The 27,385-nt window shown below is 44.7% G+C and overlaps 1 protein-coding gene across 3 annotated transcripts in view; it reads right to left on the bottom strand.

Annotated features, from left to right (window-relative positions):
• The window catches only part of SHROOM2 (shroom family member 2), a 214,842-nt gene extending 189,870 nt beyond the window's left edge, over window positions 1-24,972 (bottom strand). Inside the window, exon 1 of one of the 3 annotated variants that reach the window (XM_077294740.1) lies at window positions 24,285-24,972. In XM_077294740.1, coding sequence (XP_077150855.1) covers window positions 24,285-24,494 — 210 coding nt within the window. In that variant the 5' untranslated portion in view covers window positions 24,495-24,972. The remainder of the gene's footprint in view (window positions 1-24,284) is intronic. The other 2 variants (XM_077294741.1, XM_077294742.1) reach the window with 2 other exon arrangements.
• Between the last annotated feature and the right edge of the window lie 2,413 nt (window positions 24,973-27,385).

Genomic DNA, 27,385 nt, shown 5'->3' with positions numbered 1-27,385 from the left:
TTTCTGAGCCAGAGGCGGGAAAGCCGACGGCCGGGGGCCAATATTTGTAGCCTGGGAAGGGGGTAATACCCATGTCCCCCTCCAAGGCTATGAATATCAGCCTGCAGACAGACGCGGAAATAGTGGTGGGATATGGGGTAATAAGGGGTTAATGTCTCCTAGTAAGGGGACATTAAGCCCGGTTAATAATGGAGAGGCGTCAATAAGACGCCTATCCATTACTAATCCTATAGTAGTGAAAGAGTTAAAAAAAAAAAATAAAGACACAGCCAGAAAAAAAGCATTTTAATATTCTTAATTTCCCCATACTTACCATACTTGATCGCCTGCAAAAAATTAAAAATAATAAACCAACCGTATACTCACTTTCCACCGTAGTCCAATTAATAACGAGTGTCCCACGACGATCTCCCCTATAGAACAGTGACATCACTGCTCTATAGGCCTCCAGTGACACACTGACAGGAGACAATGGCTCCTGCAGTGCATCACTGAAGAGGTTACCTGAGTTCATTGGTCTCATTTAATGGCAAAGTGGTGAGGGAATTTTCCCACACAGCAGTGCCACAAGTGAGAGTAAGAACTATTTCTTACAGTGAGAGTAAGAACTATTTCTCACAGCAGCGGAAGGATACGTCATTGTATTCCCGGAGCCCCTGAAGAGCGGCTGCATCAGCTCTCCACAGGAGATCATCGTGGGACACTCATATTAATTGGATATCTGCGTTCCCACACTTTTTTATGCAGCATATGCACAGCGGATTTGGTTTTCCATAGGTTAACATGCTACTTTTAAACGCATGGAAAACTGCTGCAGATCCGCAGCGCCGAAAACGCTGCGGATCTGCGGGAAAATCCGTAACGTGTGCACATAGCCTTAAAGAAGACACACGGACAACTATGTAATTTTCTGAAGAATATTCATCTGGGATATTACAAGAAGCCTAAATTGGGGTCAACAGAGCAGTTATCTCAACAAACCAAATTTACTTGATTTTTTTTTTTTTTAACCCCTTACTGACCTTGGACGGGATAGTACGTCCGAGGTCAGCTCCCCTGCTTTGATGCAGGGCTCCGCGGTGAGCTCCACCGTGCGTCCGTGGTCGGCGATGCTTTTCCATTGTAACCATAGAGGTCCTTGAGACCTCTATGGTTACTGATCGACCACTCTGTGGTCGGCGCTCACAGCACACCTGATTTTCTGCTACATAGCAGCGAACAGCAGATCGCTGCTATGTAGCAGAGGCGATCGTGCTGTGCCTGCTTCTAGCCTCCAATGGAGGCTATTGAAGCATGGCAAAAGTTAAAAAAAAAGTGAAAAAAAAGTGAAAAAAATAAAAAAAACATAAAAGTTTAAATCACCCCCCTTTCGCCCCAATCAAAATAAATCAATAAAAAAAAAAAAATCAAACCTACACATATTTGGTATCGCCACGTTCAGAATCGCCCGATCTATCAATATAAAAAAAGCATTAACCTGATCGCTAAACGGCGTAACAAGAAAAAAATTGAAACGCCAGAATTACGTTTTTTTGGTCGCCGCGACATTGCATTAAAATGCAATAACGGGCGATAAAAAGAACGTATCTGCACCGAAATGGTATCATTAAAAATGCCAGCTCGGCACGCAAAAAATAAGCCCTCAACCGACCCCAGATCATGAAAAATGGAGACGCTACGAGTATCGGAAAATGGCGCAATTTTTTTATTTTTTTTTTATTTTAGCAAAGTTTGGAAATTTTTTTCACCACTTAGGTAAAAAATAACCTAGTCATGTTAGGTGTCTATGAACTCGTAGTGACCTGGAGAATCATAATGGCAGGTCAGTTTTAGCATTTAGTTTACCTAGCAAAATAGCCAAGCAAAAAACAAGTGTGGGATTGCACTTTTTTTGCAATTTCACCGCACTTGGAATTTTTTTCCTGTTTTCTAGTACACAACATGGTAAAACCAATGATGTCGTTCAAAATTACAACTCGTCCCGCAAAAAATAAGCCCTCACATGGCCAAATTGACGGAAAAATAAAAAAAGTTATGGCTCTGGGAAGGAGGGGAGTGAAAAACTAACACGGAAAAACTAAAAATCCCAAGGTCATGAAGGGGTTAAAAGGATGATAGTTCTATAAATATCTAAAGCTGCATTTACTCTGATATGTGACAATGAGAAGACTAAGAAACTAAGGGCCACTACTTAGGTTTCGTTCACATTGGAGTCAGAGTCTCAGCGAATATAGCAGGAAAAAAAAAAAGGAGCTGCGTGCTGCACAATTGCACCCGATAAAACAACAACCTTACATAAAACCAATAGACTCCATAATAGACAATAGCCCGTCTGTGTCTGGGATAGATCCATCTACTGAAGTTCTGTTTTTCTGTTCCACGAACAGAATAAATGCAGAATTCAGAACACTAGTGAGAACTGTGCCTCAGACTGGCCCAATGGTGAAATACAAGCCCCATGCAGAATCACTATTTGGTGCACATCATTGGGGAACAAGTAAAACGTAGATTCTAAAGTTTGAGGAGTTCATAAAAAAAACTAATAAAAAATGGGTGTTCCTTACTAACTATAGGGAGAGGCTTAAGAATAGGGAAGGTAAAAAAAAGTGCTATAAATGATTTTAATTGCCATCTGTTACCAAAATACTCAGCAGATTTGCGAAGCTGATGCCTCCGACAGACCATTTAATTGTGCTGTAGACAATGTGACCAAGCCATCTGCACAGCGGGGCTCCTCGGCTCATCCGCCGTCACAGGAATGTGGCAGGAGTCACATTCACAACTAAACCGGCCGCCAGTAACAGGCCCGGCATGTCCGCAACGCCTGTATATCCACGCCTGACCAGGACAGGTCCGGTTACTTCCACGCGAAAAAGGCAATGACAATCTGCTCTGTACACTAGAAGAAAGAAAGGGTAGAGCCTGCAGTGAAAACTACAAAGAACGTGAAGAATCATTATATACATTAATAATATATTCTGCTCTATCATATATATCATGGATGTAGGAAAACCTCAGCTAAGATTAATAACGCTTTGGCATAAACATAACTTTTGTCCATAGACCGTCCATACTACTACCATCATTCTTGTTAAAAGCCAACATCAAACAAATCCGGTTTTTGAGTTACATGTATTTTTAAAAATTGTTGCCAATGGGTTTGGTTTCATTTTTTTTTATTTTATTAAAAAAGAAGAATAGTAATTTTGCCTTCTCCCACCCTGTCAAATGACAGCGAGCACGCACGCAGCTGTGATCGGAGGTATGAAGTTTACCTTGCAACCCTCAGGTGTTAGCTTTATCATGGCTGGTTATCAACAGAGGGGTCCTCATAGCGCGGTTGTAAATGATTAAAAAAAAATAAGAAAAAAATGCAGTGGGGTCCCCCCACTTGCCCTGGTGCGATGGCAAGTGGGGTAATGGTTTGGGCGTGGGTGGGGGGAGGGAGTTGATGTCAGCTGTTTTATGGCCGCTGGTATCAAGTCCACAGGTTAGTAATGGAGAGGCATCTATAAGACACCCCCATTACTAACCCCAGAGTTAGATTTTTAAAAAGACACAGCCAGAATAAAATCCTTTATGTGAAAGAGACACCTTTATTTAAAATTTTAAAAAAAGCCAATTAAGCTCTTATGCCCATTTTATTGAAACCCCTGTCCCCTGTAAAAAAAACCCCAGAAAGTAATAAACAATCATATCCCTCACCTGTCCAATGTGAAGATAATCCATACTGTTCCACAACGATTTGGATTGCGGTCACATCAGTGGTGCAACTCCTATCCCCACCAGCTGGAACACACTGACAGGAGCGCACTGCTCTACAGCTAGCCTCTGTTAGAAAGTTCCCCAGAGTTCATAACTGAACCAAATCATCCAGATTGTCGTGGAACAGTATGGACTATCTTCACATTGGGCAGGTGAGGCATATTGTTGTGTTTTAATTTTGTTTGTTTGTTTTTTAGAAGGGAATATGAGCATTGGTGGATTAGCTGGAAGGTGAGTATTTTTGTTGTTTATTATTTTCTGTGTTTTTTTGTTTTTACAGGGGACAAGGGTTTCAATGGAATAGGTACAAGAGGAGTGTAAATTTGTTTTTATTTTTAAAAAAGTGTGTAAAACAGGGTGACAAATTTCAAGGACAAATCAAAGAATATGCTGCTGGATCTGACTACACGGAGAATACTTGTAGTCTGTTGCCATGGAGTAACTCAAGTCTTCATATCATCTATAGAACTAAAACAATAAAAAGATTTATTTAGGACTATCTGAAGATTGGATTTATCTTTTTTATTGTATATGGAAAAGGGCAATAAAAAATAGTTCTGACTTATCTTTTACAAACCTGAAAGCTTCCACCACCTGTTCTACAAAGTACAACATCACAGAATAATTCAACTATTGTTTGTAACAAAAAGAAAAAAAAAATATTTGTGTTTGATTTAGGTGAGAATAGAAACTCACAATATTGAATAATGTTTGATGCTCTGGCCAACACTGAGATATTGTGTCATCTGTTAAATGTTTAAAGCACTTCTCATAGATTGTAAGCTTGTGAGCAGGATACTCACTCATCTTGGTATCTGTTGAATTAGGAGTTTCTCTGTTAGGTCTTTATTGTCTCTACAAGTCCCCTCTGAAATGCTAAAGGGGGTATCCAGGACTTTGTAAAAACACAAAAATGTATCTAAGGCCTTCAGTCTATTGGCGTCAGTTTGAAACCGCCATTTTCGTCAAATAGCGGATCCGCCATTTTTTGGGGGGCGGATCCGCTATTTTCCCATAGACATGCATTAGCGACGGATTGTGGCAGATGGTCGTCCGTTCCATCTGCCATGTGAGATTTGGAGGACGTCATCTAGACATTGACGGACATTATAACGTTTTTTGTCTGCGCCGAAATGGCGGTTCGCGACAGATCCGTCGCATCCGCCATTCCATAGAATGGCCGCCTATGGGCGACGGATCCGTCACGACCGTCATTTCGGCGGATCCGTCGCCCCAATCCGCTTTTTCAATTGCGCATGCTCCAAAAAGTAGATACTTTCCCCAGACAACGCCCAAGTAACGGATCCGTCAAAAAAACGGATCCGTTAGAACCGTTTTCTCAACAATTGTGATGGATCTGTCGATCCGTCACTATGTCGGAGGTGACTGACGCCAAACAACTGAAGTGTGAAAGAAGCCTAAGTACTAACAGGCAGATGATTGTAACTTACCTTCCTGTTGTGCACGGCTGCGTTCTTTTCCCGCACAGATCGGTCACAGACCGCTTGTGCTGGGGATTCAGCTGCCTCTGCTGATGCGATGGGGCGGGACTTCCGGTGTCATTCTGATTGACAGCTGGCTCCCCAATAAGGCAACTCGGATCCAGCTGTCAGTCAGAATGAAGCCAGAAGTCCCGTCCTGTCGACAAAGCAGAGCGGAAAAGAAGCCTCCTCTCTGTGAAAGTGACGTCAGCAGGAGCGTCTGTGACAGATCTGTGCCGGGGAAGAACAGCGCCGTACACAACAAGCAGATAAGCTGCAATTACCTGCATGTTAGTGCTTAGGTTTTTTTTTTTGTTTTTTTTGTTTGTTTTTGTTTTTTATAAAGTCCCGGATGTCCCCTTTAAGTGCTGCAGAATATGTGGGAGCTATAGAACTAAAAAAAAAAATATTTTAAATTTCAGCACTGGAGTTGTGCTGCTAAGGTAAGATCCCTGCACCTAATATTATGCTCACCAGCCGCTGTCTTCAGCTCTTCCCGATGCCGCTCCGAACCTGCTCCACCACCTTGTGACCACAACTTCTGGGTAAAGTTCACAAGCTTTCAATGCAAGCCAATGAGAGGCAGAACAAGACTCAGATTTGCACTGAAGTGACCTCCAGGTTGCACCAGCAAACACTGGAGCGATCCGACAGGTCCCAAACTGCTGGAGCCGGACTGGAGCGGCATGGATAGAAGATGAAAATGGCAGCTGGTGAGTGTAAGACTAAGGGCAGGGAACTTACAGGAGTGGCACCGCGCCTGCGCTGCAATAAAATAGAAAAAAGCTGGAGTGGTGCTTTAATTGGAAGATACAAGAATACTACAAAGAGGATAGGGGAAGATGCACTACCAGACTCAGCCTATGGCCAAGAGTGGCGCTGTAACTAGAACTAGGCAGACCCTTTTTTACTAGCCTCATAAATCTTACAAATAAGGATCTGGTGATAGAACAAAAATAACATGCTTAGATCACGCCAGTGAAACATGTCTGCATTCATACACTGGGCAGGTGAGCTAATACTCATGTCTGTGTCATCCCAGGATTAAGAAAGTGAATCGTTAAATAAACAAGAAAGTGAAGAAATTACTTAAAGGTGTATCCGAGTTTCGTCGACTTCCGCTTCTGCTATACAGACAACAGGTAAGCAAATTAGGGATGAAGCGAGAAAAAAGCTGCTTTCGTGAAAATTGTTTCGACACTATGCAAAACTACCAAAACCTTGAGCAATGTCCGAGACATATTCTTCCAGATCTCTCTCACATAATAAACAATCTATTATCTCCCTGCTCACGACAAAGGTCTTGGATGTATAGACGGTATGTGACAAATATGTCAGTAGAAGACACAAAATGTACTATATTCTGCTAACTGCAATCAGACCGATTCATGACCACAACTAAAGCCTTGGTGTGCTGCACATAACCACCATGACCAGTGATGGCCTGGAGTGGTCGCCACTTCAGCAAGGTGTACATATGCCAAAGGGTTTAAAAAAAAATAGCAGGAAATTATTTGTTATGTTATCCCACAATAAGCAGATACCGGTCTTGTCTAATGGGAGCCAGACAGGTGGTTATGCCCCACAATCATACTGCTATAAGGCTATGGGTAGTCAAGGAGGTGGAGACATTGTGCAGACAAGTTCATTCTGCCCCACTTGATTGACATCTCTGAAGAAAAGGTTTGGAACGTTGTGCCGCGACTTCAGGGACATCAATCAAGCCAGACTCGGCAGGATAAGGACGTGGTAAACTTGACTTGTCCGCACAGTGTCTCCACCTCCTTTACTGCACACTGCCACAGCAGGTTTTAGGGTATGTGCACACGATGCGGAAAACGCTGTGGATCCGCAGCGTTTCCGCAGCTGTGGGTCCGCAGCAGTTTCCCATGAGTTTACATTACAATGTAAACCTATGGGAAACAAAAAACGCTGTGCACATGCTGCGGAAAAAACGCGCGGAAAAGCAGCGGTTTACATTCCGCAGCATGTCACTTCTTTCTGCGGATTCCGCAGCGGTTTTACAGCTGCTCCTATAGAAAACTGCAGTTGTAAAACTGCAGTGAAATCCACAGAAAAACCGCGGTAAATCTGCAGCAAAAACGCAGCGTTTTTGCCCTGCAGATTTATCAAATCCGCTGCGGAAAAATCCGCAGTGGACCATTATACGTGTGCACATAGCCTAACACTTCATTTGCATGCTGCATTAGTAAGGACTGGCGCAATGCTGTATGGTAAGGGTTGCAGTTTGGGGGAAGAAACAACCACTTGACAGGTTCCTTTTGGTGTCAATCCGTCGCAATACGTCGCTTAATGTAAGTCTATGGGGAAAAAACGCATCCTGCAAGCACTTTTGCAGGATGTGTTTTTTCGGCAAAACGACGCATTGTGGCGGATTGCAGTTAACCCTAGTGTGAAAGTAGCCTTAGGATTAGAAAAACATGGCTACATTCTTCTAAAAAAACATTACCACACCTGTCCAGTGCATGTGTGTGGTATTACAGCCCAGACCTACATTCTGTATGTTCACACATGTCGGATTTGCAATAGACACGTTAAACATGTGTTTACTCCAGGATCTGCTGCAGAAATCCGAGGTAGTAGACACTTGGGATTTCAGCCTTGGATGTGTACACTGATGTGTTGTGGAACTGAAATAATCCAACACTTTTTTATGCAGAATTTTTTTGTGTAATTGGGAAAAGTATCGGTGCAGATTATTTCTAGTGAATGCGAACATGGTTAAAAAAAAAAAAAAAAAAAACCTTTTTATATGCATTTAATGCAGATTTTCAGTAGATTTCACACAGATTTTTGGAATGGAGTCCATATAAAATCTTGAATGTTCCGCATTGTAATACCAGTCACAACTGTGGCTCCTGATACATGAAGATTTGCAGCTGTGGAGGAGTGGTGGCAATATATATAATTTATAAACATACAGCCATGGCCGAAAGTGATGGCACCATTGAAATTGTTCCAGAAAACAATTTCAATACACCCCCCTCAATCCCGAAGAAGCCCACATGAAACGCGCGTCGGGTTGCATACACGTGGTATTTACACAGGGAGTAATGTGTAAACATAAACATCAATCCTTTGACTATACTTTATAGTTGTTAAGTTTTTACAATTGAGCACTACATTATGCATCTTGACCTTACCTCTTTCTTTGTACTTGAAATCCGCATGGTTCTAATATAGTCCATTTGGTGTTTTTTGTCCCTCCATATAGTGTCATCTACCATGGTGTTGCTCGTTTGAGGCTTCACATTTGATTCAGATTTTATACACTTATTTATCACTGTATTTATGTTCTTTTAAATAAAATTTCTACTTTTTACATAGCTGGTGAATATAGGACTTCTTGTTTTTGTAGGATCTATATTATTGAGTATTAGTCATCTGCACAAAAGAATGTGACCAATAAATGGTCAACAACTGGGAAAAAACTTAAGTCAGATAATTGTACTAACTTCAATCTCATGTCGAAGTGCAGCGTTCCAGATGTAAAAAGCAGATGGAATTAGTTTATACGGTGTATCTGACTTTCATCAGACTGACTTTGGCCAATTCCCACTGCAAAAATGAATGATATTTATGGAATAGGTGAAGTGACTGGATTTCCATACGCAAAATGCAGCTTCCTACAAAATATATGTGTGTCCCTGACAGTCGCTAAACTTCTGAACACAAACATGGCTGTTGTTGACCAAGAGTCTGCTGAGGCTATACAAGTATTTCCAAAGGAATCAGCACCTTCAATACGCCCACACAAACATTTATTTCACTCCCTTTCCCTCCCAGTAACAGCACGGCTCTTCCTAATTAGAAAACCTGATCTGCAACCGAATCCATGCTGCCAAATATCCCCTGCTCAAGTATATCACCGGGGAAGGTCACCAATACTCAACCACGTCAAAACCGTTACATATGGGACTCATGGGGAGCACATGTCTTTATATCACTAAATACACCAATATATTCTTCAGAGAAGAAGAGGACACACTCTGGTGCCACCTAATGAAGGTAACAATCCTAAAAGTCAGTATCGACCTTCAATCCACCAAACACATTACATGGCTGTCGGATGAATGATGCTTCTGCCGTTCGTTCAGCTGGCAGCCGTGTCGCCCGGCTCTCCCATACACAGTTGGCTCGCTCCTTTGTTCTCTATGAGAAAGGAACCACTTCACACATCTGGTGATTACTTATCTGCGGGAGATAATAAAAATGGCAATCTGAAATTGGACATGCCGAATAGATATTTCCAACAACAAATTGTCCAGGGCTCCCATACAAATGACACTGTCAGCCGAATTACGTGGCACCAGAGTCCATGCCATCTTCCTCTCTAAAAAGGCTAAATTCTCAAAGGTGCATTGTATGGCCTTATAAGCATCCCTACGACAAATGACCCTCCCCACAAGGAAAAACTTTACCCCTTAGAATCCCTATCACAAAATAGTTTTCTTGAATGGACACGAATTTCAGAATGCTATTTAGCACTAACAAGTGGCGTACTTTATAAATAAGAACATTATGGAGAGGTGGAAAGTCCATCAACTATGTTACTAAATTTCCGTAAACACCATTAAATACTAAGATTGCCTCTTGAAGATACAGTATGTCACAAGATTTCACAACACAAACTGCATATATAAGTGGATCTCTAAGACCTGATGACGCTGGTGTACTTCTCCTGACATTCTATGTCAGAGTGACTGCATAATCCTGAAATTAAGATAAGCATTTTAGGAGTCTGGCTGAAGAGGGAGAAAATTCATCCAAGTATATTCAATCTCTGTTCCCAAGCCAGATAAGCTGTCATCTTCAGCTTGTACTGAGCAGTGTGAGATCTCAGCAGCAGGAGGAGGGACTCTGAGGAGCAGTCAATAAGGCTGACAGGATGATTTCTACCCATGTTTAATATTAAGGGTATGTGCACACGTATAATGGTCCACTGTGGATTTTTCCGCAGTGGATTTGATAAATCTGCAGGACAAAAACGCTGCGTTTTTGCTGCAGATTTATCGCAGTTTTTCTGCGGATTTCACTGCGGTTTTACAACTGCGGTTTTCTATAGGAGCAGCTGTAAAACTGCTACGGAATCCGCAGAAAGAAGGGACATGCTGCGGAATGTAAACCGCTGCGTTTCCGCGCGTTTTTTTTCGGCAGCATGTGCACAGCATTTTTTGTTTCCCATAGGTTTACATTCATTGTAATGTAAACTCATGGGAAACGGCTGCGTTTTCCGCATCGTGTGCACATACCCTTAATGTTTCAAGAGTTGAACACTGACACAAAGTATGATAATTTTTGCATTTCGGCATTCATTTCTAGATTTAGCTTTTCTTTACAACGAGTCAAACTAAGAACATTCTTAATCACAATAATCAAGACAGAAGAAAACAATGGCATCATTTATCACTTTCAGCCAAGTACGTCCTGTCCTTTCACTACCATTTCAATCTTTTGCTCTATGGAGTCAAATCTTTTTCCATTCATTGCTCTCTATCTCTGAAATATTCTCCCTTGAGACCTTTGTCAGGAAAACCAAACTTCTACATGCAGACCCAGCTGGAAGTAGTAACTTCATGACGCCACTTCTCAACAGAATGGCGCTAAAATAAAAAAAAAAAATACATAGAAAATATAAAACGTTACTGGAAGAGAGAAAAATGAGAATCTATTTATACAATTGCCTTGTAATGTTTTCATTTCCTGTTTTGTCCAGATGTCACCGTATCCCAGAATTCCAAAAGTAGGAAGTTCACCGACCGCCATACTGGGACACCCAAGTGATGAGTGTCTCAATATGGAAACTGCTGCTGGTACTAACCTATTGCACGGTACCACTGGCGGAACACCGTCGCACCACGCACACACACACCCTCTATATGCCGTACACACTCACACAGCCTCATGCGCGGTACCACCAGTGGAACACCGCTGCAAACACACCGCCGCCGGGACCAGCCGAATGATTCACTGACCGCCACCATCTTTGTGCAGGAGGAGCGCATGCACAGTTTTAATGTGACCGCCGCTATCTGTCTGCACAAAGATGGCGGCTGTCTGATTTACTGCACCTGCGCGGATTACGCGCAGGTGCAGTGAATGATTTGGCTGATGCCAGAGGCAGATGCACGACGTGTCTACAGGCAGAGGAAGTCGGTCACATTAAAGGGGTTTTCCCACGACCGGAAGCTCATTTTAAAAACTGACTGTGTCTGACCATGTACGGAGCATACCACATCTCGTGGGCAGGGGAGAAAGCAAAATACAATACTGACATTACAGCAGGGGATCACAGTGGATTCATTTTGTGAGGTAATATATTTCACTGACTGTTTTTAAAAAATATTTTACCTCACAAAATGTATCCTCTGTGACTCTGTGAAAGGAAAGCAGCAAAGGCACAACATCGAAGACAACAAAGGGCAAATGAGACTCTTGAAGAGCAACAGCATCGCTGGGACAAAAACAATGCATATAAGCGTAGGTGTCAAGCACATGAGTCCCCTGATGCAAAAGTCAGTAGATTATCACGGGATGCCTTTGGCAACAACAGCGTAGCATGCCTGCCCCCATCGTCACATTACCGCCACCAGCACCCCCCCGATGAGATAGCATTGGGCCTCCATCTAGTGTAAGAATATTTGAGATGGTATTACAGATGTGGTCTGCTTGGACAACCCTGTTGTGTGAGAGGGACAGATGAAATGCAGCTCATTGCAGACGTACCCCTTGTGATCCACTTGTATTGTGGAGTTCATTCAGCGACTGATTTCCACTATAAGCATATCTCAGTATCACTTGTACTATGGATATAGAAGGGACATTATTGTCAATGGCCCCATCAGCGCATACACCAAATCCCGTTTTATGGGGTTACAGATGTAAGCCCTGACAGAGTCAATCGCTATTTGAACTAAGCCTGAGTTCCAAGTTCTTGTTTTTTGACTACATATTTCTAGGAGTAACGTGATCGAATCTCAGATCTCAAATGGTCAAGTATGCCTTAGGCTACGTTCACATTTGCGTTGCGTCGGGCGCCCCTATATTTAACATGGGGGGCGCATGGACATGCGTTGTGTTGCGTTTTGTGACGCATGCGTTTTTTTGGCGCAAGCGTCAGGGCGCAGAGGACGCAGCATGTTGCATTTTTTTGCGCTAAAAAAATGAACGCATGCGCCACAAAACGCTGCGTTTTGCATGCGTTGTGCGTTGGGTCGCCGACGCAGCACACAACGCAAATGTGAACGTAGCCTTAGGCTGGTTTCACAATTGCGGTTGTGTCCGCAGCATTTCGGACGCATACATCTGCATGAGTCTTGATTTAATATATTTTACATTGTGGACGCAGGTTCATGCGTTTGCATGCGTTCGCCCGCGTTTGCTTACGCATGCGTCGTTTCGCGTTGTGAGGCAGGACGCGGCTAAAGCACCATGTTGCAATTTTTGAGGCGTCAAATTTCTGCCGCCATACGTATGGGGACGCTTGCGGAAGGAGTGCGTCAAAACAACGCATTACAGTCTATGGGAACGCATAGGAAAGCACGGACATGCGTTTGCGTACGCATGCGTTTTCTGAGTACACAAGAAATCCCATGAGACATGCCCATTTGGCGTGGCTTGTGTCAAGGAAATTCTCCTGGAAAATCTTTTTCCTGTCGAATGCATGTGCATAAAAAGCACAAACGCAGCATTTTTTCCCCATCATGCGTAAGCTGATGCGGATAAAAAAATGCTGCGTTTGCCGACGATATGCTGCGGACTCAACCACAAATGTGAAACTAGCCTTACTGATATTCATAAATAACAAATAGAGAAGAGGGGGAGGAGGGGTGTGCAGCTGCAGGTTCTCACTCTGCATCTAAGAGACTGCATGCAGTGAAAGGCGAACGGAGGAGACATATGGATCACATACATTGAAAACAGACCCAATAAAGAACCACAAGCCAGAACTAGTAGGCACAACTGACACTACTAGAAAGGCCTCTGACTTAGAAAAATCATGGATGCAAGACATTATGTGCCAGTTCCCTACCACCGTCAATTGGTCACGAGGAATAAAAAAGTCTGATTCAAAAAAGGAAGTCAATAAAATGTGGACACAAAAGAAGTTCTCATACGCTTTCAGAAGAGCCTATTGGGACACAATAAAGAGGATAGGTGCCAAGCATACTCATTAGGACACGCATGTTGGTGCCATTTCCCTTTTACCACAACAGCATCAAAAGAATAAAGTAAAAGGTGACAAGGTCTATTTTCCTGAAACAACCTTCTGTGCGACTTTCCTTTACTAGTGAATTACTTGGTGTACATTGTGCCTAATGAGCTGCGGACATGGCGTGAAGGTGAAACCATGATATGAGCAACGATCATGAAAATGTGTGAGGAAAGATCTCCAAGGACGAGCCCGAAATGGCTCCTTCGCCCGGAACAGGAGCAAGCCACACATTACTACAATAGATAAGGGAAGCAATATAGCCATAAAATATAATTAGTCATAAAAGAAATGGTGGTTTTCAGAATGATTCAGTAAGAAAACGTTCCAAGTAGTCTTGAAGAAGAGACACTGGAGAAAGCAGAGTAGTTTGTGCTGAGCAGGACGGCGCTGCCTGCCAAAGGTCACTGTGTAAAGTTATCTTTGGAAGAGGCATCATGGTAACAGGATACATAGAAAAGACACCGACACCAACAGGAATTTTCTAAATCGGCTTTTAGATCAGCACAATCTGACTTAAAGGGGTTTTCCAGGATGTTTCAAACTTACGACAGAGTAAGAAAGGTTTTATAAAAGATATTACTTAGCAGATGAATCCTTTGCTGCCGCTTGACCACTGCAGCCAATCACTGAACTCAGTGAAGTTTGTATGTGTAGCACATGACTGCTGAGGACCATGATTCTAGGAAGATTTGAAAAATCCTGAAAAAAAAAAATTTTCTAATATTTTTTTTCAAAGTACAGTACAGCCATTGTAATCATCTAACAGCATATCTCATTGTGAACAAACACGGAAAAGTCACTTCCTCAAAAACCAGAGTATCTCTTCTAATGGATCATTCAGAACACCCCCTCGGAGGGTAGGGAAGTCCGGGATCAGCTGTCTCAACAATCTCACATACTGACAAAATGAAGAAGTAAACAAGTAATAGGTTTAGATCAGGGGTGGGGAACCTCAGGCCCACAATGAGCTTTTCTCCGGCCCCAGGGGCCGCAGTGCTCGGACTGGCAGCTGCGTTCTAACAACTGCTGGTCCTTTAATTTCTTCTTACTCAGAGGACGCAGCGTTCACTAAACTCTGTGGTGCGTGTAATGAAAGATTATGTCATAGCTTTGCACATCGGGGCAGGACTGTGGATAGGGTCTTCAGAGTTCGCATCTCTGCTTCAGGAAAATGGCCGCCGCGATCTCCATCTGCGCACCCGCGGCCATTTTCCTGAAGCCCCGGGCAGCCGAGCGCTCGATCTGCGCACACGCGGCCACAGGAAGATCGCCGCCCCCACCGATCACCAGGGGAATAGCGCAGATCGCGCTCTTTTCCCTCCCCTGTGCAGTGGATTCTGGACTTGGGCATGCGCACACCACTACGCCACCAACGGAAAACTAAGCAAGATCTGGGGGAAGACACCACGCCCATCTGACCAGACCAGCCTGATTGACAGGCGAAAACGGCTACTTTGGTAAGGTATTTCGGCAGCATAGGTGGGGAATCGGGGTCCACAAAATACACTATTGTAATGCACAGCTCAGGCCCTATTTAACAGTATTTTTATCTCATACGGAAAAAACGGGCTGACAGGTGCCCTTTAAGCAAAACTGATGGCAAAAAGCTTCAAACACATCTGTGCATCTTCTGAGCTTTCCCATTGTCTTGCATTGTACATGTTCCGCTCGCTTATTTTAACCGCTTGGCATTTTTAGAAACCTGAAGTGGTTGAGACATTCAAAATCCTGAACATGTGAACAGCAAGTTGTTTTTACATTAGAAATGTATATGTTCATTTTTTGAGAATTTATTGGTGCCTTTTCAGGGGTTCTTCCCATGACAAAATCTGCCTGAAAAAGACATTGTATGCACACAGTCCTAGAAAAAACCCTTCAACTTTGAAAATAATTGTCACTATAGGAGAAAAGTCTAAATTAGAGCTGATTAATATGATTCACAGGACGCATCAGTAGCCATAGATCAGAGCTCTGCAAACCTCTTCATATCTGCCAGAATCTTTGGGGCGCCTCCTCCAATATGTAAACCTACTAATCAGAAGAGGCACCGACGATTCTGGCAGGAAGGAGGAGGATGGCAGAACTCTAGAGATCTTTTTGCTGAACTCTAATGTTGATAAATGGGAGCCTTGGCTGACGCTCCCATTGAAACTGGTGGCCCTATGTTGAAACTGATTTCAAACCAAAACAGTAAGTATGCTCTAGTTTTAATAAAGTGGTTACATTGGGACTTCAGATAAATATTTTTGGTTGAGTATAGTTCAAAAGTTAAGGGTGTTTTCACACTACATTCAGTGGACCCCTTGGCGCTTACATCCACACCCCTCACAAAGTGTGATTCAGGCGTGTCGTAGGAAAAAAAAAAAAAAAAAGAGACATCTCCAGAGAGGGGACATATCACCCTCACAACAAACATATGGGATTAATTATAACTGGTAAAGTGAGAAAGAGCTGACATTAACCTCCATTTAAGTAGAACCTCCTGCCGTGAACAGGTAATTCCAGCATAGATCTGCTCTGAGGGCCAGCCAACAAGTCTAGGATTTGCATTTTCAGAGGCGGAATAGTACAGGGGCTTCATCTGTTGAAAGGAATTATCTCAGACACTCTGGAGCCAGTGGTTTGTGATGAATATTAATATTGATCAAATATTTATGCCATATATTTTTGCCGTTGCAGTGAAGCGATGAACATAACACATTCATTCCCATCATCATAATGCCGGCTGAACATCTTCAATTTAATACTGGGACAGATGGATGATGGTATCCCTGCCATGTTTCATCTCTATAGAAATGTAAGATCATGACATGAAACATGACATCTCCTGCCTGAGACCTCCAGGGGTGAAGATATCCTAAAAGTTGGGGTTCTCAGTCTTCTAAAGACCTAGCACATCCCGCAACCAGCCTCCCATATGAGCTTACAAAGGGGAGGTATGTGGGTGTAATAAAATAGAAGTTTGTGTTTTTGTCATTTTTATTAAACAGATCGTGATGCTGGCAAAAAAAAAGCAGCTTGTACAGTCCGGATCCAGGGAAAATATCTAGCTGCATATCCCGTAGTCATCATTGGGGCTTTCGTGCCTAATAGCTGGGCCGACTTTATTTTCAAAAGGAGCTGTCTTCATAAGACCACCGCTTTATAAAGCATAAAACACCACAATGTCAGGATATGCAATGTGGAAGTTTCCTCCTCGCCCTAATTCATGTAAATAAATTCACGGAGCAGCAGCCTCCAAAAATGTGAAAAGAAAACATCTTCAACCCCCACTCCCCACCCCCCCCCCCCCCCCCAAAAAAAAAAAAAAAAAAAAATTACATACCAATGCCCAGCGGTAATACTGAGCTCACGAGGAAATGATGAAGCTATTTAACATACTGAGATTAAATCTCAAGTTTCTTACAGAAAAATAAGTACCGGTACATATATCTTACGCATAAAGAAAAGCTTTCAGGATCTGGCTGCACCAGTGTCTGAAATGGCTCAAACACAAGTGCGTGCTTTATCGCAACCCGACACACAAGGCCCTCCACAAAGGGCAAACATAAAACATACACAGGCCGCTCAGCTAAGTGCTCATGTGAGCGAAAGGTGAAAGGTAGCGTCCATGACAGATTCCAGCTCCCCACCAATAACTCGCATTCTCCACATGTCTCATGGTTTCTGCAGAGCTTATTATTCCACGATACGTAGGATTATTCTTCTGGGAAGGTAGAAAAATGTAATGTCACAAACCAGCAGTTACGGAATCCATTGACATACAAGCGCACATGTAGCTCGCAGAGCACGCTGCGCAGCCTGGTGCACAAGAGGCCGCCACAGAGAACACTCCGCACTAGTGTTACAGAACATGGTTTCATAGTAGAAAAAAATTAATATTTCACATGGCACCACTGTTTTGTTTTTATTTTTTCAGGACGCAATAGAGTAGCTGACTACATATAGCGACAAGAAAGCATTTACTGTCATCGAGGACACAATGTGAAAAACAGTGCGCCAAAAAGTACGCTTGTGTACTCTACCATTCCAGAAAAACAGAACTTTTACAGAGAGTCTGCTTCCCTGATCTGGGAAATAGAGGGAAAGGGGCCCTGAACCGGGAAGCAGACAGGATGGGGCACTGAACCGGGAAGTAGGTGGGAAGGGGCCCTGAACCAGGAAGTAGGTGGGAAGGGGCCCTGAACCAGGAAGTAGGTGGGAAGGGGCCCTGAACCAGGAAGTAGGTGGGAAGGGGCCCTGAACCAGGAAGTAGGTGGGAAGGGGCCCTGAACCAGGAAGTAGGTGGGAAGGGGCCCTGAACCAGGAAGTAGGTGGGATGGGGCCCTGAACCGGGAAGCAGACAGGATGGGGCACTGAACCGGGAAGTAGGTGGGAAGGGGCCCTGAACCAGGAAGTAGGTGGGAAGGGGCCCTGAACCAGGAAGTAGGTGGGAAGGGGCCCTGAACCAGGAAGTAGGTGGGAAGGGGCCCTGAACCAGGAAGTAGGTGGGAAGGGGCCCTGAACCAGGAAGTAGGTGGGAAGGGGCCCTGAACCAGGAAGTAGGTGGGATGGGGCCCGGAACCAGGAAGTAGGTGGGATGGGTCACTGAACCAGGAAGTAGGTGGGATGGGGCACTGAACCAGGAAGTAGGTGGGATGGGGTACTGAACCAGGAAGTAGGTGAGAAGGGGAACTGAACCAGGAAGTAGGTGGGAAGGGGCCCTGAACGGGAAAGTAGGTGGGAAGGGGCATTGAACCAGGAAGTAGGTGGGAAGGGACACTGAAGTGCTTGGTCATGCCAAGGGTGCACTGAGCGCCTGTGCTTGGTTTGAACAGCCAATTTGTGCTGACAGACTTGATTAAGTGCTTTCTAGTACAAAATCATACCCCTAAAGTATAAATTAAAAATTACAAATTTACACTTCTATTACAGATATTAGGTCCGCTGGGCCTGCATGTGTTCTGTATGGGTAGAAAAAGTGTAAGCTGCTGCTAGACAGAAGGCTGTGGCTTATATCCTGGCAGAACAGAAAGTCTGGGGGCTTAAATTTACACTACGCGATCCTTCTCTCACCGACATCGTTGGTCAGGAGAAAGTCGGGAGTCCCCCATACAAATTTGATGGTCGGCTGGTACTGCTGACATTTTTTTTTTACCAAGTTTGCCAGCTGATAGATGCCCTTGGCCCACTCTCCCTTTGGTTGCATTCTTTCCAGTCTTGCTGTTTAGTTGTGGGATACCCTATGAAATGAATAAATTCATTACGTAGAATAACATAAGTTACCAAAGAAAACGGAGTGAACGGCACAATTAGGATTCACGTCAGGGAGTTCTCCAGAACTTTCTCCTAGTTGTTTCCCAGCAACAACACAAGAACAATGAAGCGGAGCTCCTGGTATTTTTCCATGGGTTCTCTGTTACGGCAGCACTGACAACAACATACGTGAGGAGAAGCTTTTCAGAATTCAAGGCTGATGAACCAAAAACAAACCCTCACATACTTCAGCGCAGTGAATAGATAGTTGTGCCGCAGGATCGGCTCCTCTTGTGATAGTAGAATAAACATGTCTTCCCTATTTATACATGGAAACCACAAACTCTCAACAGTTTGGTTAGCAGTACAAGCGTGACCCACCAGTTGGGCATAACTCGAATATACACAGATATGGCTTCACTGCAGACAGAGCTGGCCAAAAAGGCGAAAAATCCCATAGGGGAATTCATTATAGACCAAAATACTGGAGCAAAAAGGTTATAGACATTGGTGCATGCTTAAATATGCTACAATGTGTGCTTTAAATTTTTATATCACTCACCATTTTATTCTATTTTTAGTTTTTTTTGTTTTTTTTTAAAGATGTCACGACTTAAAAAGGTAACAAACTGTACTGTAGCGTATGCCAATTTCTGTCCCGTAGCTAATGTAAGTTTACTTTTCAGACAAAGAGCCTACACATTTATTAAGAGTAGAGTTGAGCAAATTTTTCAATATTCGGTTCAGATTACGATCGCCGACAAATCATGAATTGGCAATATTCGCCGAACGCCATTGGAGTCAATGATCGAATATGTTCGGAAACAATCGTCAAGCATAAATTCAGCACAAATAGGGTACCAATGTGGCACATATATGGCAAAATAGTATTCGGGAATCGTTTCAGAACATATTCGCTCATCTCTAATTATGAGGTCTACGTAATTATACAGTCAAGTTTCCCTATATCTGAATATTACAGTTTCTGCTGTAAAGACTACACTCCCCAGGGTGCTAATCAAGGAAACAAGCTTTTGTGAAGACATTGAGCTAGCAAGAGATTTCGGCTCTGGAGTCTGCAGAATTGTCATTACCGCTCTGGAGTATAATGGCCAAAGTCAGTAGAGGTCTGACATAATGTATCAATAACTTTTCACATGTAACGCGCCATGGAATAAATGGCGCTATAATAATAAATAACTTTTTACAAAAATGATTAAAAATGACAAGAAATATATATTTCAACACAAACGACACAATTGATGTGTTAGTAGGTGAACCAAAAGAAAAAAACACCCCTAAAGATAAGAACAAGAGTGGTCCTAATAGATAATATAAAGCATGGTCAATAAATAGTTAAATATGCAAATTAGGAGAACAATGGCACGGTAATGGAAAAAAAAAATGAGTTATGCAAAAAAGATAAAACATTAGGAACAGTAGTATGCATAATAGCAGCCCAGGTATAAAGGTTCACCCACCAAACACTCCCGACGCGTGTTTCGCAAAAGCTTTACCAGGGGTTATACGTTTGTCTAATTAGAAACATGAGAATCCGACACTCCGCGTCCCCAACAATCAGATTTTTCGATTGTCTGGGGAGCTTGTCAGATAACTGAAGCCATTTAATATCTACATCATGAGTGCTATAAGCAAACAGCACACAGGTAGATGGCACGATGTAACTGTTGAGGCGGTTGACCACTGCTTGGACAACCGCTTCTTAAATTCTGTATTTCCCTGTTAAAAATGAAATAAAAAAAACTCTTATACTCACCTTCTGCACTGGTGATATACCAGCAATGAAGATGCTAGGTCTCCTGGCGATTGCATGGAATTGTTGTCGTATGAGCGTTGTAGCCGAACAGAGATCCTACACATTAGGTCAATAAATGATTGTCGACTAGTTGGTTGGCCGCTAGGACGGAATATGACGGTAGATAGTGACAGGCTGTTTTGGTCCCTTGACATCCCACCAATTGCTGATGAGAGCGGGGAGGTCACAGTAGCAACAACCCCGTTAATACTCAGCTGTTTGCCTTTCTTCTAGGTCATTTTTGTAGCTGAATTACTTGAACATGGGATCTCGCAAAAAAACTTCTGCATATTATACCTAGTGGACAGGTTTAGGAAAAATTGGAACCAATAATAATGGTAGTAAGCTGAAGTATTCGTAGCCGCTAACACAGATATCACTAGTGCTCCCAGACACGGCCATATCAGTTACATCACTACTGCTCCTGTCACATGGGTGAGCAAGACAGAGGCCGAAACGTCATGGCGAAATATCCGAGTCTTGTGTTATTCTGTTCACGAATCATGTAATGATTAGGGGTGAGCGGTCCCGTGGAGGTTCAGGTCCTGGTAATGAACCCGATCTTGCAACAGATGTCAGGGAGAAGTCCGTGTTGCGGCGTTTAGCACTGGACACTAACTGCCCGGTACGAACCCCGAACGTTTAAGTTCAGGTTCGCTCATTTCTAGTAATCATACTTATGACACCAGAGTAAAAATCTTTACATTCATCAGGTACAAGTTTTTTTGCTTCCAAATGTAGGTACTGGACAGATTAACCCATTGGACCCTATTGTACTCCCCGAGATAAGGACTATTTATGGTGGCATTTGGGGTGATAGATGTCAGCTGAGCGACGCTTACCTCATGTCTACACGGTGTAAGGTGACTAAGAGCTTAGCGGATGTGTGACTCATCAGAAGTCTGCCCTGTCAGACAAATGGATGCTCTGCAGCCACCATGACAACACTACTATCACAATAGGCCCACAGAGACATGTCCGCTGACACAGTATTGACACCGGAGTCTCCTATTCTCAGCCGAAGAACCTCCCAAAAACAAAATAATACCAACAAGCTGCGTCTGTTCAGTGACAGACAGCAGAGGAAGGGTGTAGGGCTGACAGGCCTCGCCGAGGTGTTATTACAAGGGATAGCTTCATCCACCCCTCTAATTGTCTCCTTTCATACACACACTAGCCTTTTGAAGTGATATAAACCTGAGGAGGATTGTCCCCTCTTTTTGATGCTAAAAGCCTGAGAAGATAGAGACAAAGATGGGAAACGACGAAAGGGAACATTAGGTCTGGGAAGAGCCGAGATCAGACGTTGGAAAAGTCATTAAATCGTTTAGGAACATCCCAAATATACGTCATATACATCACATGCGGTAAAACATGGACAATACCGTACACCAATAAAAACATGGGACAGATGTGCGGGGTGTATAAACAAATAAAATCACACAGCAGCACACCTACACGGACCATCGGCCATCATTACTTTTTCACATCCTGTCTATAAGGCCGGTGTCACACATGCAAGTGCAATGCGAGTCTCTCACATCAATACCCAGCACTGCCGCCGGCACTCGGACCGGAGCAACCGCACACTCCGGGCGGCAGGGCCGGGTATTGATGCGCGAGTTTCTCGCATTGCAGTCGCAAGTGTAACACCAGTGTTGATATTCTGGGCAATGTATAAAGCCCACAACTGTACAGTTTTTTTATATTCCCTTTCATCAGTCTTCCACGAACTTGAAATTCAGAAATTCTCTGTCGAATCTATTTTTTTGGCATTAAGTTTAACATTGAAGACATAATATCAATTGTTACCTTAGAGAATAGAGGATACATAGTTATAAAGCTGTGGCGTCGGTAAGCCAAACCTCAGACTCCCCATACATGCCTCACTACTGAATGTACAGAAAGTGCAGCACAGATTCATCTCAACTGAGAGCCGAGATCCTCAGATCAGGGACAGAACTGACATTTATAGGACATTTCATAACTTTCACAAACTGTTCTGAAAACATTTTCAGCACAATCTGCACTGAATCCAATATATTATATATTTTAGGAGTCGGTCCATTTTATACCGACTCCTCAGCCCTGCCCCCACACTTGTACCGACAGGTCAGTACCTGGGTCTTCGTTTCTGTAGATCTCAGGTGATCAGGAGCCGTGATATACCCAATATGACGCCTCTCCTTGGTGCTTGCTTAGGCATATCTTGATATATGTAGTGCCAGCCTCTCTACCATGTGCTATACGTACACATTACACACTCCTACCTATACAGAGGTGTATGCCACTCATACAAGGTGTATGGTATTGCGGAACTTGCCACCATCAGAATATGCCAGTCCAAACATCACAGCGAGAGGCATCGGCACCTCAGACGACCCCATGTACTAATTTCATATCTATTCTTTGACAAAATTTTTATTTTGCCCTCTATGAGACAGCACACAGCTTAAAGGGGTTTTCGAGGACTTTAAAACTGCTGGTCCATGCTTTGGATACTCCAATGAGTTTAGATCTGTGCAAGGGTAACTCTGGGGGCCCCTGCGATAAGATGTCTGCAAAGTCAATGGCCCACGAGCCAGTGCTCGATCTTTACTGTTCCCCCTGCAGACCTCCATATCGTACCATGTCTGCTATTATGGAGTTGTCCTATAGAAGGACGGAGCTGGAATTCCAGGGACAACCACTACTAAAAGTGAGGAGCAGCACCTGGGAAACATATAGGGGACTCCGCTGTCCCTTCCAAGTGCAGGACCCCCAAAGATCTGACAACGAAGGCCTACCCTAAGGCTAGGACATAACCCACTTATTGGCAGGCATATCTCACTACTGCTCGTAGTATAGACTGCTGCAATAAAGTGTAAGCTCCTCGCTGTACTCTGCGGTGCAGAATATCTAGGTGCCATGACGTGGAGCGTGCAGCGATTATTCCAGGACCGCCTGGCGGTCACACCTGCGACTATGGCAGGACCACCTAGCGGTCAGATACGACTATAGCAGGACCGCCTGGCGGTCACACCTGCGACTATGGCAGGACCACCTGGCGGTCAGATGTGACTATGGCAGGACCACCTGGCGGTCAGATGCGACTATGGCAGGACCACCTGGCGGTCAGATGCGACTATGGCAGGACCACCTGGCGGTCACACCTGCGACTATGGCAGGACCACCTGGCGGTCAGATGCGACTACGGCAGGACCGCCTGGCGGTCACACCTGCGACTACGGCAGGACCGCCTGGCGGTCACACCTGCGACTACGGCAGGACCGCCTGGCGGTCAGATGCGACTACGGAAGGACCGCCTGGCGGTCACACCTGCGACTACGGCAGGACCGCCTGGCGGTCAGATGCGACTATGGCAGGACCACCTGGGGTCAGATGCGACTATGGCAGGACCACCTGGCGGTCACACCTGCGACTACGGCAGGACCGCCTGGCTGTCAGATGCGACTATGGCAGGACCACCTGGGGTCAGATGCGACTATGGCAGGACCACCTGGCGGTCACACCTGCGACTATGGCAGGACCACCTGGCGGTCACACCTGCGACTACGGCAGGACCGCCTGGCTGTCACACCTGTGTATCATCTGGATAACATTCTCAATATAAGAAAGTGCTGCAGACCCCCAGCGATTCTGCCCCTGTGGACGGAACCTTACGCTTCATACAGTCGCCCCTCTCTATAGGAGGGGGCTAAACTGACCATGGTGGTCTTCCAGGAAAAAGTTGCCAGCAAAGTTTCCTTACCTTAGTAATGATGAGGAGTTCTCCATGCTCTTTCCCTCCCTTCAGGGTAAACCCCCAAGGAGCCCCTCCAGTGAGAAACACATCCACAAGCCTGTAGCCTTCCAGCAGCCTCCGCTCCATCAGCACGGGCTGCCCCTGGTCCCCCGGTCCAGCGCTCAGGTCCTCGGGCAGGAAGCTCTCCTGGCCGCCTCTGCTCTCCAGGTTCTCCATGGTGCCGGCCAGTACTGAGCACAATGCCACATATCAGTCCTGCTCCTCCCAGCGCCCGGGACACAACTTCACGGCGCAGCCTGGAGCGGGCCCTGCTAGTGCGGCCATCGCCCTCCCTCCCCGGGGTCACACATGGGGAGCAGGTAACACGTCCTCCCCGGAACCATCCAGCACGGCCGCGGCTGTGTCCCCTCCCGGGGCGACCTCCGGGTCTCACTGTCCCACCTGTGCCGGGACGCGCTCACCTTCTATCTCCAGGTCCCCGCAGGTGACAGCTTCCACATTGCGTCCCTCCCCGCCCAGCAGCAGCAGGATCCGGTCACCGGAGAGGTGAGCGCCGCCGGGACTCTTCCTGTTCTTCCCTCTCTGCTGCCTGGTGTGTGCGCTCAGCACGTACAGAACACACGGCCGCCTGCAGGAGCCTCCCATCCCCCTCCTGGCCAGCAATCACTCACTGATTATCCCTGGGAGGGAATGTGTGCAGTCACTGTGCACATATGGAGAGGCCATACATCTGCGGGCACGGCGTGCGGCATGCATGGTGGGACATGGGGCATGGAGGAGCATGGTGGGACATGGAGGAGCATGGTGGGGCATGGAGGAGCATGGTGGGACATGGGGCATGGAGGGACATGGTACATGATGGGGCATGGTGGGACATGGTACGTGGAGGAGCATGGTGGGACATGGGGGTGCATGGTACATGGTGGGACATGGGGCATGGTGCTTGGTGGGGCATGGTACATGGTGGGATTTGGTGCATGGTGGGACATGGTGCATGATGGTGCATGGTACATGGTGGGACATGGTGCATGGTGGGATATGGTGCATGGTGGGACATGGTACATGATGGGGCATGGTGGGACATAGGGGTGCATGGTACATGGAGGAGCATGGTGGGACATAGTACATGGTGCTTGGTGGGGCATGGTGCTTGGTGGTACATGGTGGGGCATGGTACATGGTGGGATGTGGTGTATGGGACATGGTACATGGTGGGACATGGTGCATGGTGGGATATGGTGCATGGTGGGACATGGCACGGGCCAGCCCTCGTGTGCAGGGCCCTGGGTGATGGATCCTATACACCAGACCAGGGCTCACTGCCCAGAGACAAGGTGGCAGGAGCACTGAAGGCCCCATGCACTGTATGGCCATGTTCACACATTGCGTTTTTTGCAGCAGTTTTATGCAAATTTTCACAGTGCAAGCAGTCTTTGAGATCTCAAAAATCTTATGTACACACCTTGTTTTGTTTTTCCTGACTTTTGTCAAAAAGCTGTGATTTTGCAAAATGCTGCATGTTACTTCTTTCAACGTTTTTTAAAGCATTTTTGTGGTGCAAAACATACATAAAACATACAGGTATCAGGTTTTGCAGCGTTTTTGCTGCCAAAACCTGATGAAGTTGAATCAGATCATTATTTTTTTTATACACTAAGGCTATGTGCACACGGTGCGGATTTGCCTGCGGATCCGCAGCAGTTTTCCATGCGGTGTAAAGTACCATGTAAACCTATGGAAAACCAAATCCGCTGTGCCCATGGTGGGGAAAATACCACATTGTTTATTCCGCAGCATGTCAATTCTTTGTGCGGATTCCGCAGCGTTTTCCACCTGCTCCTCAATAGGAATCCACAGGTGTAAAACCGCAGGTGGAATCAGCACAATAAACGCAGGAAACACTGTGTTTTACCTGCGGATTTTTCAAAAACGGTGCGGAAAAGTCCGCACACGAATCCGCAACGTGGGCACATAGCCTAAGGGTATGTTCACACTAGGCGTTTTTCCATCTTGTTTTTTGCTGCAATACCTGCTCTCTTGGCAGCTGAAGCTGCAGAAAAAAAGGTTTAGCTTGTTTTTTTTTTTTTTTTTTGCTGCATTTTTCCTGTGTTTTTGTCACACTACATCTGTCTCTTGTGCATTGCTGATAAAGTTTAGTGCAAAAAAAAAAACTCATTCTATTCAGGTTTTGGCACAAAAAACGCTGCAAAACCTGATTCCTGCGTTTTTGGTGCAGATTTTTGTGACATGCTCTATTCTGCAAAACCCAAGCAATACACAAAATCCTGATGACAAAAAGCCAAGCTGTGCATGAGATTTCTGGAATCTCAGACTTTGCAGGGACTGTAAAACGCAGCTGAAAATTGGCATAAAAATGCAACATGTGAACATAGCCTAAACTTTATCAGCATGCACAAGAGACAAGTGTACCCTGACAAAAGCACAGTAAAAAAATAACGCCGCAAAAATCATGGAAACACTCAGCAAAACCTGCTTTCTTGATGTTGCTTCTTTACTGCCAATAGAGCAGGTTTGCCTGTGGAAAAAAAACACATAAAATATGCAGTGTGTGGAATTTATCAGCTGATAAATTACAAAAAGCAATAAAAAATTCCTCCTATGCAAACCTGCACGAATCATATTATAAAGCCATGACAAAATGGTTCTATGCCCGTGTAAGGGATTACAAAGACTGAAAAGACCCCCACCCTTCTCTCGGTTAAAACGTTCTGTGTATGTTTTACTACCAAACGCTTCTATGTGTATTGTATTAGCTATCTAATTACTGTGATGTGAATAGGGAAAGTGCAGTACGTTAATTAGGACACTAGATGGAGATACCTCAGTAGCTTCAATAGGAAAAGTAATAACATAGGAGGGACCAGCTGTGGATAAGTTATGAGTATTTCCTTGTTGGAGTTTAGTAGGACCAGGGAGCCCAGACAGTCCTGTAGGACTTAGAGCTCAGGACAGCACAGTGACCCTGCAACGTTCGCAAGATAAGAGCCCAGCCATCCAGAGCCTGAGTATTAGAAATTGCATCATCATAAGAGCGCAGGTGGCTCAATTATGTGGCCGCTTACTACGTGGGCAGATGCCCTTATGTC

Source organism: Ranitomeya variabilis, chromosome 3 (assembly GCF_051348905.1).
Source record: "Ranitomeya variabilis isolate aRanVar5 chromosome 3, aRanVar5.hap1, whole genome shotgun sequence".
Lineage (NCBI taxonomy): Eukaryota > Metazoa > Chordata > Amphibia > Anura > Dendrobatidae > Ranitomeya > Ranitomeya variabilis.
Note: the sequence above shows the minus strand (reverse complement) of the source record. Positions and strands in the feature narration are given on the sequence as shown.